The 15,674-nt window shown below is 35.6% G+C and overlaps 1 protein-coding gene across 4 annotated transcripts in view; it reads left to right on the top strand.

Moving 5' to 3' along the window:
* The window catches only part of RALGAPA1 (Ral GTPase activating protein catalytic subunit alpha 1), a 140,996-nt gene that overhangs the window by 19,224 nt on the left and 106,098 nt on the right, over positions 1–15,674 (top strand). For all 4 annotated transcript variants that reach the window (XR_014027472.1, XR_014027473.1, XM_081335781.1 and 1 more), the window contains exons 12-16: positions 2,878–3,015; positions 5,338–5,486; positions 5,706–5,835; positions 7,341–7,578; positions 9,708–9,869. Coding sequence is in view for 2 of the 4 variants with exons in the window: in XM_081335781.1 (XP_081191907.1) it covers positions 2,878–3,015; positions 5,338–5,486; positions 5,706–5,835; positions 7,341–7,578; positions 9,708–9,869 (817 nt within the window). In the remaining 2 variants the exon portion in view is untranslated. The remainder of the gene's footprint in view (positions 1–2,877; positions 3,016–5,337; positions 5,487–5,705; positions 5,836–7,340; positions 7,579–9,707; positions 9,870–15,674) is intronic.

The raw sequence follows: 15,674 nt of genomic DNA on the forward strand, positions 1-15,674 counted from the left end.
TATTGTGAAAAGGTGCAATATTCTAGGCTCAAAGTGTCCCACTCTAATCAGCTAATTAAGCCATAACACCTGCAAAGGGTTCCTGAGCCTTTAAATGGTCTCTCAGTCTGGTTCAGTAGGAATCACAATCATGGGGAAGACTGCTGACCTGACAGTTGTGCAGAAAACCATCATTGACACCCTCCATAAGGAGGGAAAGCCTCAAAATGTAATTGCAAAAGAAGTTGGATGTTCCCAAAGTGCTGTATCAAAGCACATTAATAGAAAGTTATGTGGAAGGGAAAAGTGTGGAAGAAAAAGGTGCGCAAGCTGCAGGGATGACTGCAGCCTGGAGAGGATTGTCAGGAAAAGGCCATTCAAAAGTGTTGGGGACTTTCACAAGGAGTGGACTGAGGCTGGAGTCAGTGCATCAAGAGCCACCACACACAGATGGATCCTGGACATGGGCTTCAAATGTCGTATTCCTCTTGTCAAGCATCTTACCTGGGCTAAAGAAAAACAGACCTGGTCTGTTGCTCAGTGGTCCAAAGTCCACTTTTCTGATGAGAGCAACTTTTGCATCTCATTTGGAAACCAAGGACCCAGAGTCTGGAGGAAGAATGGAGAGGCACACACTGCAAGATGCTTGAAGTCCAGTGTGAAGTTTCCACAGTCTGTGTTGATTTGGGGAGCCATGTCATCTGCTGGTGTTGGTCTACTGTGCTTCATTAAGTCCAGGGTCAACGCAGCCGTCTACCAGGAGATTTTGGAGCACTTCATGCTTCCTTTCGCAGACGAGCTTTATGGGGATGCTGACTTCATTTTCCAGCAGGACTTGGCACCTGTCCGCACTGCCAAAAGCACCAAAACCTGGTTCAATGACCGTGGGATTACTGTGCTTGATTGGCCAGCAAACTCACCTGACCTGAACCCCATAGAGAATCTATGGGGCATTGCCAAGAGAAGATGAGAGACATGAGACCGAACAATGCAGAAGAGCTGAAGGCCGCTATTGAAGCATCCTGGTCTTCCATAACACCTCAGCAGTGCCACAGGCTGATAGCTTCCATGCCACGCCGCATTGAGGCAGTAATTGCTGCAAAAGGGGCCCAAACCAAGTACTGAGTACATATGCATGCTTATACTTTTCAGAGGTCCGATATTGTTCTATGTACACTCCTTGTTTTATTGATTGCATGTAATATTCTAATTTTCTAAGATTGTGGATTTGGGGTTTTCATGAGCTGTACGCCATAATCATCACAATTATGACAAATCACAGCTTGAACTATGTTGCTTTGCATGTAATGAGTCTATCTCATATATTAGTTTCCCCTTTTAAGTTGCATTACTGAAATAAATGAACTTTTGCATGATATTCTAATTTTTCGAGTTTCACCTGTAGCTGTTTTTAAATAAAACCCAGTTCTTCAAGAAGCGGGGAAGGTGCAAATTAATTCTGTTCACAAATGATTGGTCATGAGATTTTCATCATTTTCTGTGTGATCAGATAAATATCTTTTTTAAAAAAATCTATATGGTTGAGGAATGTATAGGTGAATATAATCATAGTTTATAATAGCAGTACATTATTGAAGTTTGATGATGGTAGTAGCAATGGAGTCATTTTCTCCTAGAAGAAACAACAGAATTTATTGTGATAAATTAAAAGACTATCTGGCATATTGTTTGAAAATTGCTCTATCCCATATAGCATGTGCAAATATATTTGTAATTAAGAGCAGGACCTCATACTATTAATGTAATTAATTGCAATTTTCAAACAATATGCCAGATAGTCTTTTAATTTATCACAATGGTGAAAAAAGTAAGGTTCTATATTTAGGCAAGAAAAACCAAATGTACAGGTATAGTATAGGGGGTACCTTGCTCAATAGTAGTAACTGTGAGAGGGATCTCCAGTCCTAGTGGACAATCACTTAAATATGAGCCAGCAGTGTGCTTCAGCTGCCAAAAAAGCCAACACAGTGCTAGGCTGCATTAACAGAGGAATAGAATCAAGATCATGTGAAGTATTAATACCACTTTACAATGCCTTGGTAAGGCCACACTTGGAATACTGCATCCAGTTTTGGTCACCACGATGTAAAAAAGATGTTGAGACTTTAGAAAGAGTACAGAGCAGAGCAACAAAGATGATTAGGGGACTGGAGACTAAAACATATAAGGAATGGTTGCTGGAATTGGGTATGTCTAGTTTAATGAAGAGAAGGACGAGGGGGGACATGATAGCAGTGTTCCAATATGTCAGGGGCTGTCACAAAGAGGAAGGACTCAAGCTATTCTCCAAAGCGCCCAAAGTAATCAAGGAGAGAAGCACCCTAGAACTAAGGAGAAACTTCCTGACAGTTAGAACAATTAACCAGTGGAACAACCTGCCTCCAGAAGTGGTGAATGCTCCAACACTGGAAGTTTTTAAGAAGAGACTGGACAGCCATTTGTCCGAAATGCTATAAGGTTTCCTGCCTGAGCAGGGGGTTGGACTAGATGACCTCCAAGGTCCCTTCCAACTTTATTATTATTATTATTATTATTATTATTATTATTATTATTATTATTATTATTATTATTATTATTATTATTAAAAGTTCAATGATAATTAGATTATAATTACTGTTCTTTAAGAAAAATATTGTTGTTTGCAACAGATGTAACCCAGCTATCTATCTGAAGATTTCCTTAGAAGCTGACAGTTGCTAGGTTGATACTTTTATACTTTTACTGAATGCTGATAATGTTAAGAGACTAGAAATAATTCCTTGTTGTTTTTGGACACTGCTAATCAGAGAGAATTCAGAACAACAAGAAAATTTAAACTGTGTGTATCCCTGTGTATATCTGTGGATATTTGGAAAGAAATAATCACGTCTGTTTTAGGAAAATACAGGTAGTTCCTGTCCTATTCGAAATTCAAACTGGACAAGAAATGGTTGTTATCAGGAAGTTCCCTATAAAACATCTGAATTAGACAACCTGGAACAAGGTATACGAGCTGGAATACAAGCAGTACTACAAGTAAGCGTGTATTTCTTTTTGATTGCCTTCATAACATTTTCCAGGGTTCTTTTCTTGTGTCTTTTGCAAACATCTTTTCTGAGCATAAATGGATGCACTAGAACTAAAAAAAATTATTATTATGCTTTATTGATTTTTTAAAACATAAGTCATATAATAGGTTAACTGTGTTTGCTAGGTTTGCATTTATAAAGAGAAATCTAACAATTAGTTTCTATAATTCATAATCCATATATTCAAACAAATGTTTCTATTTTCAGTATTCTCTCTGGTAGGTCCCATCATTTCTATTCTTAGTTTTCACTTTAATATTTTTCCTTCGACCCGTATCTTTCTTAATATGTTTTGCTAGATCCGAAAGTTTTTCCATTTTTTTTTCCCCGACCAATTATACAATTTATTCCAGATTTCATAATAATCTGTTTCACTCTTATCCTTGAGTTCTAACGTCAACCTATCCATTTCAGCACAGGATAAAATCTTATTTATTACTTCTTCTGAGGGTGTCTCCTTTCCTTTCCATCTTTGTGCAAAGACTAATCTTGCTGCTGTTAGCATGTATAATAATAGATATAGGGATCCTTTATTGTATTTGTCCTTGGTAATACCCAGCAGAAAGAGTTCTGGCTTTGACTCGATATTCTGCATTAGTATCTCTTCTAGCCACTGTTTTATCAAATGCCAAAGGTTTTGTGCTTTTAAGCATTCCCACCACATACGATAGAAGGTCCCTAGCAATTCTTTGCATTTCCAACACTTCGGTGAAATCTTTTTATCCATTTTAGCTAATCTCATAGGGGGGATGTGCCACCTATAGAACATCTTATATAGGTTTTCTTTATACGCAGTAGCTAATGTAAGCTTCCTATTCCTTTCCCATAATTCTTGCCAGTTGTCTAAATCAATACCGTAACTAAAATTTGTACTCCAAATTAACATTGTATCTTTTACTTGCTCTTCCAACATATCCTGTTCCAATACATATTGATATATCCTTTTTATCTCTTTTTCCTCCGTTCCTAATAAAATTTTATCTAATTCTGTGTGTTCTAGTTTTATTCCTCATTCTTTTTATCCTTCATATATCGCGATTGTATTTGGAGGTACGCCCACCATTCAAGTTCTATCCCTTCTTCTAATAACTTTTTCCTCGATTTTTTATTTTGTTTTGTTGTTCTTGCATGCTCTGATGAGATGAGATTATTATGGATATCTAAACTACAGTACAAAGTTTAAGAAGGGGACATATGCAAACTGTTACTTCAGTACTGCATCAGATCACTTCCCTTGCTAAAAATATCATATGAGATCACTAATAACTAGTGCTGGCAAAATACATAATTCAGTTTGCAAACCAAAATATTTAACACTTGTTAAAATATTTATATTTGTATTTATGAAGTGTAATTGGAAGGATGACAAAAGTATCCCCCAAAATATAGAAGTAATATTTGGAACAATAAGTAAGATAAAATTGTCAGACTTCTTCATCAATTAGTAATAGAAATTATCCATCTAAGGAATTTGTCTCACCAATTTAATAATATTTATCAAGAAATATCATGGCAGCACAAGAATTCCAGTTGTACTTTTAGTTTCAAATGAGAAATACCTACCTAAGAAATTGTGTTCTTTCTTGCACTTTTTAATGCCAGGCTAGCTTTTTCAAGCAGGGGCAGCCCTATACCTGCAAATTGCTTTAAAAACAGCTGTTAGCTTTCTTATTATGATGATCAGCCTCACACTAAGACAACTACTGCCCTGTAATAAGAATAAACTCCCAAAACTAAGAACCAAGGAAGTATATAAATCAATTTCCAGTATTAGGATAGTTATATTGGACAACTCAGTATTGCACAAAATGCAGAATTAAAAACTGAGGGCCAAATCATTAAATAAACATGTAGAGTGTCAGCATCACTTATGAAGGAGATAGTACAAATAAACATCAACATAATTTAAACAGGGAGAAAAATTATCAATTGTTATCTACATAGTGGCTAGCAAGTTGTGAACATTCCATATGATTGAACCCTGGTGACTTATAGGAATGTGATATCTCTTTAACACATTGAGTTTGAGATGATCTGTGAAGAACCTAGCAGTGTGATTATCAAAATATCAGCACATATTCACTCTCTGTGTTTCAGACAACTGCTCTGAATTTGAAAAATTGTTTGATATTTGTTTTGGAAATCACTCTTTAAAGAATGCTCAGTTAAATTTTATTCAGTTAATCCAGATGAATTTGTTTCCTCTTTGTAATCAGTATGGTAATACATAGCTGATTTCCTAGTATAATTATTTTTGTTTTAATTACAGGTGTTTATAACAAATTCCTCAAATATATTTCTTCTTGAGCCAGCAAATGAGATTAAAAGTTTGTTAGATGAGCATACAGATATGTGTAAACGCATTCTTAATATCTACCGCTACATGGTGGTACAAGTGACAATGGACAAGAAAACTTGGTAAAGTATTTCTGTTTAATAATATGGCACGTATCTCTCTCCCACTTAATTAACACTTTCCCACTTTTAATACATAAATGTTGGAATTGAAAAAGTTGCATACAATTTATTTCATAGCCTGTATATCTTTGATTTTTGTTCATCTTTATTTTCTGGAGAGTGCCCGATTTTCAGTAATAAAGCTAATTAATTGACTTTAATACTAATGCTGTTTTGCAGGGAACAGATGCTGCTTGTGCTGCTCCGAGTAACAGAATCAGTATTGAAAATACCATCGCAAATTTTTCTACAGTATCAAGGAAGAAAGAATTTGACTTTAGCAGGAAGGCTTGCTGGTCCTCTTTTTCAGGCAAATTAATACATTTAATATTTTAATTATTCCAAATATTATAGATGAGATGGCTTTCATTCATTAGTCTACTGTATGAAATCATTAGTTATTTACATTCTTATATGTTAGTTCTCAGAACAGTCGGAATGCTCAGCGATGAATATTTTTATTTATAAATATCAGAAACACCAATGAAATGTATTTATCTTTAAATATTTCTTCTGATTTGTTTACATAAAAATAGTTAATTATCTGTAATGGAGCTAAAACTAAGTCGTGTATAACAATGTCAAATAAAGCAATTCCCCACACATACAAAACCAAGTTTGGTGAGATTTGCTAATTTCATTGGATAATTTAGGACAGAGGTCCCCAACCTTTTGGGTACCAGGGACTGGTTCCATGGAGAGAGCTTTTTCCACGGACTGGAGGGTGCATGGTTTTGTGTGCTGCCTGCATCCTGCAAATGGGGCTTCGCTTGTTTGTGCTGACTGGTTCCTGGCATCCCGTGACCCGGTACTGGTCCACGGACTGGAGGTTGGGGACTCCTGACATAGGACATCATTAACATTTAATAACACAACTATATTGTATATCATCCAGACATTGCAAGAATAGGCACATTTTGTGTGTATGTGTGTGTGTGTCTTTTTTATATCCTGTTACTAAGTTCTTAAAGATATTTAGTGGCTAGTTTCAGCAACAGAACACAGAGCATTACTCCTTCTTGTGAAGGTATACATATGGCTACTTTTGGAAAACACACACACCAAAATTGCATCCAGCAGCTAGCCTGGTTTTTCTGATGGATGGAAGAAAAACTAAGCGGACAGACATTTCTCATATGTGCCAGTGTAATTATTAAGTAAAGATAAACTTTCTAAATCAGATAAATAATATGTGAAAACAAAAGTTTAAATTTAGATGTCTATAAAGAAGAAAAAGCTACATTACTGGATAACAGTATATAGCCTAACTGCAGAATAATGCTGCAATAACATTTTATATAAAATTTATCTTTGTAATTTATTGGATTTTTTTTTAACTGACCAATTTCACATTCATAGTGCTAATCTGAACAGTGCTCATAATGTTTTCTAGCTTTTTTTGCTGGTGTCAGATTTAATTGTCTGATACAACATCATGTGTAGCGACAGGTTCAAATCCTCCAAAAGGCTATATGCGAGGAGGGCTTATTTTCCCCTAACCTACAGGAAGGGCGAATGTTGAAAGACACAGAGAGGGAAAATGAACCTAGGTTGGGAAATGACATTGTGAGTTTTGGCAAGAAATGAGTAAAAAGGAAAGTGGTTAGACAAAAGAAGAAAGGGTTAGTAGAGAAAGAGATTTATAGAGACATTTAATGATGTAGGATGAAAAGAGAGACAAGCCCAGAAATAAAAGATTAAACACACTGAAGCTGCATTATGCACTTTCATAATTTTAATAAGTTAAACATGATTGAGATTTCAGTTGTTCTGCTACAAAATATACATTTTCTTCTTTTATATTTTTTTTTGTAGACTCTTATTGTAGCTTGGATCAAAGCAAATTTAAATGTGTACATTTCCCGAGAACTTTGGGATGACCTTTTAGCAGTATTGTCATCACTGACATATTGGGAAGAGTTGGCCACAGAGTGGTCATTAACTATGGAAACTCTGACAAAAGTATTGGCTAGAAACCTATACAGCTTGGACCTCAGTGATCTACCACTCGATAAATTAAGTGAGCAGAAACAAAAAAAGCATAAGGGCAAAGGTAAGTGATATTATTCAGTTGTGATTTAATTAAAGTTGAAAAATTATGATCTAAAAACAAAGGAGTCCAGAGCTACAGCATATGGTATTCCTTTTAAAAAAAACCCACCTCTTTTTATATAATTTATTACTAATATAAAATAAATATAATAATAAATACTGTATTGTGTGTTTCTTGACTTCTGCTATGCCCCACTCCAAACCATTTCTGGGCAATTCCTAATATAAAAACAAATACAGGTAGTCCTCGACTTACGACCACAATTGAGCCCAAAATTTATGTTGCTAAGTGAGACATTTGTTAAGTGAGTTTTGCCCCCACGTCATGAAATTTCTTGCCACAGTTGTTAAATGAATCACTGCAGTTGTTAAGTTAGTAACACAGTTGTTAAAGGAATCACGGCAGTTATTAAGTTAGTAACACGATTGTTAAGTGAATCTGGCTTCCCCATTGACTTTGCTTGTCAGAAGATCGCAAAAGGTGAACACATGTTCCCAGGACACTGCAACCATCATAAATGTGAGTCAGTTGCTAACTGACTGAATTTTATTCACATGACCATGGGGATGCTGCAATGGTCGTAAGGGTGAAAATAGTCATAATCAGGGCTTTTTTTCTCATAGAACACTCAGAACGGAGTTCCGGCACCTTTTTTGGATGGAACCTTGTAGGGTAGGCAAGGCGGATTGTATGACGTGTGAGTTCCGGCACATTTTTCTTTTACAAAAAAAGCACTGGTCATAACCCACATTTTTCAGTGATGTTGTAACTTTGAACAGTCACTAAATGAACTGTTGTAAGTCGAGGACTACCTGTACAATAAGATCAATTTAAAAAATACAATAAGGGAAGTGAACAAAATGGCAAGCCTAGACCACTAACTTCAAAACCTATGACAAACACATCTAACAATCCACTCTATCTTAAGATCTGGGATAGCAGCCAGGTCTGTAAAGTCTTCTGGAATGCCATCAGGGTGGGAACTGTCTAGATAAAATATACACAGTTTCGTCATTCTATAATTACTTTTTAAAAATAGAATAAGTCAGGACATGTTCCCATTCTTCTGGAAGGTTTAACCAAGAGATCAGCATACAGAGTTCAAGCAGCAAATATTTCAGATTCTAGTTTGGTTTTAAGAAACTTAACCCTCATTAAAATCACATTAAAATCACATACAATTTTATGAAGAAATTGAATCTGTTCATTTATCAGCACTCTTAGTTGCTATGTAAAGTAATAATATGGTCGTCAGAAACATAAGAAAAAGGATTCCACTTCACCATGGATTTTTTTAAAAGTAGGAAATACACTGTTGATTAAGAAGAGTTCTGGATTCTGGGAGTTGAAGTCCATGAGTCATAAAAGAGCCGAGGTTGCCTACCCCTGAACTAGGTCAAAGGATTCGGTTTTATCAGTAGCAGATTATGTGGATAGTAATTTTTATAAAGTATCAAGAGTTAATTTTTTAAAAAAAGGTTTTTGAAAAAACTTTTGAAACTTTTGCCTCTGTCTTGTCTCCCAAGTAGAAGCAAGGCAGGAGTTAAACCACTTCTGTATTGTTGCCAAAAAGCCTAAATGGCTAAGTCCCCATAGTCCCCAAAATCAAATTTGGCTCAAGAGTCTTTACAAGAAAAAAAAACATATCCTACAGGATTGCTGTAAGAATACATTCAAATTTAAATTAATAGGCATGGTAGATTACCTATAGGGAGGAAGCTTCTTTATATGACTGAAATTACACATATTAATTGTAATTAACTTCTTTTTTGATATTTAGATAAATCTTGGATATAGTTTAGTACAAGGGTCCCCAACCCCCAGTCCGTGGCCCAATGTCAGGCCATGCCTGTTTGGGTGGGCAAGCATGTGCGCGTACAAAGCTGTATTTGTGAAAGTAATGCATGCATGCAAAAGCAAACCCTCTCCCCTCTGCCCCACTGCTGCCACCACCACCAGTCCACTGAGCCGGAAAGTTTGGAGACCACTGGTTTAGTAAAGGTGTGATTGAATCAAAACCATCTATTAAACTTTTATTACAATAGCATTTATCTTCATTTCTTATAATGTTACTCTAAATTATTATGCCTACATAATTCTCAGTGTTTGTATGAATGCTCCCATGTCAGGTATTGGACATGAGTTTCAAAAAGCCTCTGTAGACAAATCATTTTCGAAAGGCTGGAGCCGTGATCAACCTGGGCAGGCCCCAATGAGACAACGCAGTGCAACAACTACGGGATCTCCAGGAACAGAAAAGGCCAGAAGCATAGTGCGACAGAAAACAGTTGGTATGTTACAGAAAACATAGATATTGGTGGTGCGAAATCAGAAAAAAAATAATGGTTAAATACATCTAACTATACATAAATGGTTTCCTGCATATGTTTTATCTGTATTGTGTTTACATGGTGTATGCATGTTTCAGGCAATTTATGCCCTGTATTGGATGAAACAGTTCTGATTGTAAAATATAGATTATTTAATACTTGTATCTAAATATGTAGTTGTTATATTTTGGTACTATAAACCAGTATATATGCATCAACTAACAAAGCTGGAATCTAGATTTGACATTTTAAAAGTGGCCTTTTATAGGTATGTCTTCTTGAAGTTTCCTGAATTTTAGTAATATCATTTTAGTTTTTATTTTCCCTTCCTATAAAGTCTTAGGCTCAGTCACAAAATCTCATTGTGAAAATAAAAATATAATTAATATCAAATATGAAAAGGGTAAAAAAAACACTGTTTAAAACTACCATAGCCAAAAAAGTGCAATTAATTGCAGAAGTTACTTAAGATACGAATTTCTAGAATTTTGGAATAAATGCTAAAAAAAACACTGAATGCTTCCATTTTCTGAATTTGATAAAGAGATCAGTGCTGTATTACCTATTAAAAAGTGTAAAAATATTAGGAGAACTTAATTTTAAATAATCCATTTCTAATATAAGACTATTTTCCAGATACAACAGTTCAGTGGTTTGATCATCATTATTCTTACATGCTTAGTGACCATTTTAAGTAACATAATAGCTTGTGGCAATGTGTATTTTTACAGAAATATATAGAATAATAAGAAAATACTAAATCCTGATTCTTTTTGCAAATTGTTAATACATCAAATGGCATATCAGAAATTTATCAGAAATTTTCTGGCTAATGTTTAAAAACTACAGATACATAGGTTAGGTTTTAAAAATCATTAAAATAGATTGATGGGAAGCTCAGTTATGAGATACATGGCATAATACTTCTCTTCATGTTCAAATTTGATTTGTAACCAAACTTACTTATCTTATGCTAAGTATTTCATCTGTATTGTACTAAGATGAATAAGGCTAATGCCAGAATTGCTTATTAGGAAGACACACATAGAGATTTAAATGTTAAATGTCCATTTGTCTTCTTTCTCCCTAGTATTTAAGAGCTATAAGCCATAAAAACTATGAGGAAATAGTGGATGGTTAGGAAGGATTCTCTGTCTTTTTAGTCAGAAAACTCTAGTGAATACACCAAACTATATTTAGAAAGCTAAATACATAATATATTTAATATATGTAATGTATTTAGAATGCTAAGGAAAGATTGAAAGAAATTACCATCGTAACTTGCAAGATTATTATAGTATTGTCTTCAAGCCTCAGTCTTAAAGTATTTGAAATGCACATCAGACAGCAGTTTGTCAACTAGGAATTATGATATCCATGTAAGTAAAGACTAGAGAGAACCTTTAATGAATGAAAGTTCATATTAATTTCTGTATTTATTATATGTTTTGTTGTTAGCCACCCTGAGTCCTTCGGGAGATAGGGCGGGATATAAGTCCCATTAATAAATAATAAAATAAATATATATATAATAGGGTAGGCCAATAATCTGAGTCACCTGGCTGCTTCATAACCCTCGCATATATCTTGTACATCCCATCTTTAAGGTCTGTCCAGCTCTTGTCTCCCTACCAAATCTAAAATATACGCTTTGCATGAGGGTGGTCTTAAGTTCAATATCTGGCATCTCAGCATAAGACTGGAAAAGGCTTCAGAGATGCAGTCAGTCATTGTAAGCTTAGCCTTTCTTAACCTAATGCCCTCAAATGGTTGTGGACTAAAACTTCCATCATTCCAAGGTATGAAAATGAATTCTAATCCAAAACATCCAGAAGGCACCAATTCAGAACAGTTGAATGAACAGAACTAGTTTCCTGGCTTTCTCCTATCAGTCACTTTCCATCTTTACCAAACAAAATTAGTTTCAAATCCCAAATAGATCTCATTCTGTATATTTAATAGTTTATTTTAATTTCAGAAATGATCCCATAATCACTTTTATACAGGGTAGTGTAGTGGTATACTTTATGCAATTTATAAATAGCTGCATCCAGATGTTCCTTTGTATAAGCATAAAGAAGAAAGATATCCTGAGATATTTCCTTAATTTTACATACCTAAGTTTAAAATTTTAAATATTTGAGCTGCACTTTTATATATAGACATATACGCCATCTACGTATCATTCTACAGCAACATGTAATATTATTGCATTAATCTTCAAACTAGTTATTCATATCACTGGGGAAATACTTCTAGGACTCTGAAAAACATTCACAAGAGGTGACTCATGCTACATAGATGAGAGAAGGGTGTTTTTTTTTCATATCATTAAAGCACCTGAATCTTTTGCAGCATTCATGTGCATTGAACACTGTTAGAAATTTATTCCAGGATCACTTGAAATGAAGTGCATATGCAAACACACACATGCAGAAACATCTCGGAATAGTTGTCTGCTTTAACAATTCAGAGAACTGCTTTCTTTGTGTTCCTACATGTTACAAAGTGCCTTGTTTATATGCTTTGCGTATCCCTATTTAGTCATTCCAACTATAATCTGTTTTGCTACAGGCCCAAGGCCAAGTTGCAAAGTAGTTTGTGTCTGTTCTCTAAGTATATTGCAGTTATTTGATATTATATGTCAGAAATTCTGATTCTTATGCAAACTAATATTGTGTGATTTTCATTCTTTGAGGATTGAAAAATTTTTTTTGATGTTTTGATACCTTGAAAACTCATCAGGCAGTGTTGGATATAAAATCAGATAAAACAATATGCAGATTTGTGAGGTGTACATATGAGTGAAAGAGCTGGAGACAGGTGGGAATGTGGACCAGATAATGCCGGTTGGTGGAGGTTAAGGTCCTTTAGCTTGCACAATAAAATGCATTGCAGTCCTCACAACGTTTTTAGACTTTTGCTTTATCTGCATGCTCTAATGAAACATAGCTTTTTCAGAGATAATTTTTCAAGAAGATTCAAAATAAAGCTGAGAAAAGTCCCAAAAGCAATATTTATCTGGAAGTCAACCATAGTGTAGAAGGCAAAATGCGTTCATTTTTAAAATTTCTAAACTAGCTTTCAGTCAGCAGTAATCATGTTGCTTACGCTTAGCAGTTTGTACACCTCTTTCTGACTTTTGAATGTGAGCAAACAAGCATAGTTTATCCCACTTGTGTTACTTTGAAACCTAGTGGAAGGGATTTCATCAATATCTAGCTCTAAAGTCAATAACAGGAAGCAAGCCAGTGAACAAAGGACTGAATCCTTTCTTTTCTTGTGAAAATATCAATATAACCAAAGGGGAAAAAATCCATTATGTTCCTTGCGTTTTCTTATACTGTGTAGTTAGTTTCTGTGTACAAGAATGATAGTGATTTGATAATGGAACTACACTTTCCTAAAAAAATTATATAGAACTGAGAATTCCTTCATAAAATAAAGGTTGATAGCAATGTATGAATCTTTCTTCCCACATTATTTATAATTTAGAATAATAATATATTTCATAACCCCATTTCCTGTTTTCCCCCATAGAAATATCTTAAAATACTTGATATCCTACTATCTTAAAATAGTCCCTTATCAGAAAAAATAAAAACAAAAGCATTCCATTTGCATTTTCCACCGGAAAATAAACAAAGATTTGTTCCAGGTTTATCATTTTAATGTGCTTTGGAGAAGTATTTTGCAGTTCATTTTTTGAAAAGTCCTGGTCAGCATAAGAGCAACATATTTCACTGATATAAAATGATCCCGATTTTGCTTAATTCTTATGTATCCTACTGTTCAGTTTGCCAGTTATTCCTAAATCAAGTGGCATTTTTAAGATTTCAGGACAGTATTATTTAAAACTTATGAGGCAGCATCTTCATTATAAGTTTAAATCCTAGTAAGGAGAGCTTATCATTTTAAAAGGTGTTTATATAAAAATATTTATTGCTTTATGACATATTCAGTTACTCTTTAAGTAATAACTGATCTGTGAATTGTTCCTCGTATACTCCTGTTTGTATTTTTCAGCTTGGGAGCAGACATCACATTTTTATAGTGTCTTGTGGTGTCACCAAAATTGATTTTTGTTGCTTTGCTTACTTTGGCTCCACTGAACATATGGATGGAATATCTAGAACTATATGAAAATGAAAAACAGTTAACAGACAAATTGGGGCAAAACATAGCATCACAATAAAATGATATGAAATAAAATCGACAAAGGACAATCCTAATTAGAATTCACTTTACAAATATGTACTTGTACCAAATCTTAATAAATAGTATCTCCTCCTTAATTGCTCCCTCTCGGCCAGTAATCAGAGTCATAAATTTGGTTACCATACTTCAACTTTTTTTTCCTTCTGGTAGGGAAGGGACTAGAATTATAAATTATAAATCTGATTACCATCCCCAATTGGAATATGGGAAGCTTTAGCTTTAAGAATGATCGAAACTAAAAATGAGAATGTATTACAGAATAAGCAAATATAATGTTAGTTCATGGGAAATTTATATTTTTGTTAGTAAGAAAAGAGACTTATCAGACTCCTAATTTTTTGCTTTAGATTTCTATTCAGCAATAGAATGGTGCCAACTTTGTTTTCATTTTGCAGAATTTTAGTATCTGGAGTAGTAGTCAAAATTCATTTTGTAAAGAAAAAAGTATCAAATAGGTCACGGGTCGGCAACCCGCGGCTCCCAGCCGCCCGGTGCGCGCGGACCTCTTCGAACGGGCAGTGGTGCGCGCGCACCTCTCCAAATGGAGAGTGGCACCTTTGGAGAGGTACGCACGTACCTCCGCGCGAACGGGCAGCGGCGCCGCTCTTTGAGAAAGCTGCCGCAGCACGTTTGCGGCAGCTCTGGAGACGGGCCGCGGCAGCTTTCCCAACAAGCGGCGCCCCTGCCCATTCCGAGAGGTGCGCGCGCACCTCTCCGAACATGCGTAGGTGCGCGTGCACCTCCCCAAACCTTTGGAGAGGTGCGCGCGTACCTCCGTGCGAACGGGCAGCGGCGCCGCTCTTTGAGAAAGCTGGCGCGGCACGTTTGCAGGCTGCCGAAGGCGGTAGCTCTGCAAACGGGCCGTCGCCGTCGCGAAACCGGGAACCGGTTCCATCACACATAAAAAAAATGGCAACCGCGCACGTCCGCGCATGCGCAAGAAAAAAACCGTTTTGCGCATGTGCAAAACGTTTTTTTGCGCGTGCATGGACGCACGCACGCGGCTCCCACTTTTTTTATGTGTGATGGAACCAGTTCCCAGTGGCTCTTTTCCTTTTTCAGGTTGCCGACCCCTGAAATAGGTTAGAAATAGATTACAAATTTAATCTTAAGTCTTCTTCATTCCCAAGAGTTTGGGGAAAACTTTTTAAAATTTGCATGCTTTTTTTGCCCAACTTGGGAATATAAGGAATCAGCATTTGATTTTTGCCTTTCCTATGAAGTGTCATTCTTTAAGTATTTGCCTAGAAATGCTATTAAAGATGAACATGAAATTGGGCAAACTCCAGGAGACAGTGAAGGACAGGAGGGCTTGGCATGCTATGGTCCATAGGGTCGAGAAGTGTTGGACATGATATTGCCCTTTTCACTTACTCAGGTCATTTTTCATTTATTCACTTTCTGAATTACTGACATTGCATATCTCTCCTTGAAAACAAAATTTGAATGTTGCTGTTTGAAAGGAATACTTTAACAAGAACTAAATACAATTGACTTGAGTTTTCTGTTACAAACCCATTAGTATTTTTGCAGATCAGGAGGAGCAGC

Source organism: Vipera berus (genome assembly GCF_964194415.1).
Source record: "Vipera berus genome assembly, chromosome: 1".
NCBI classification, from domain to species: domain Eukaryota; kingdom Metazoa; phylum Chordata; class Lepidosauria; order Squamata; family Viperidae; genus Vipera; species Vipera berus.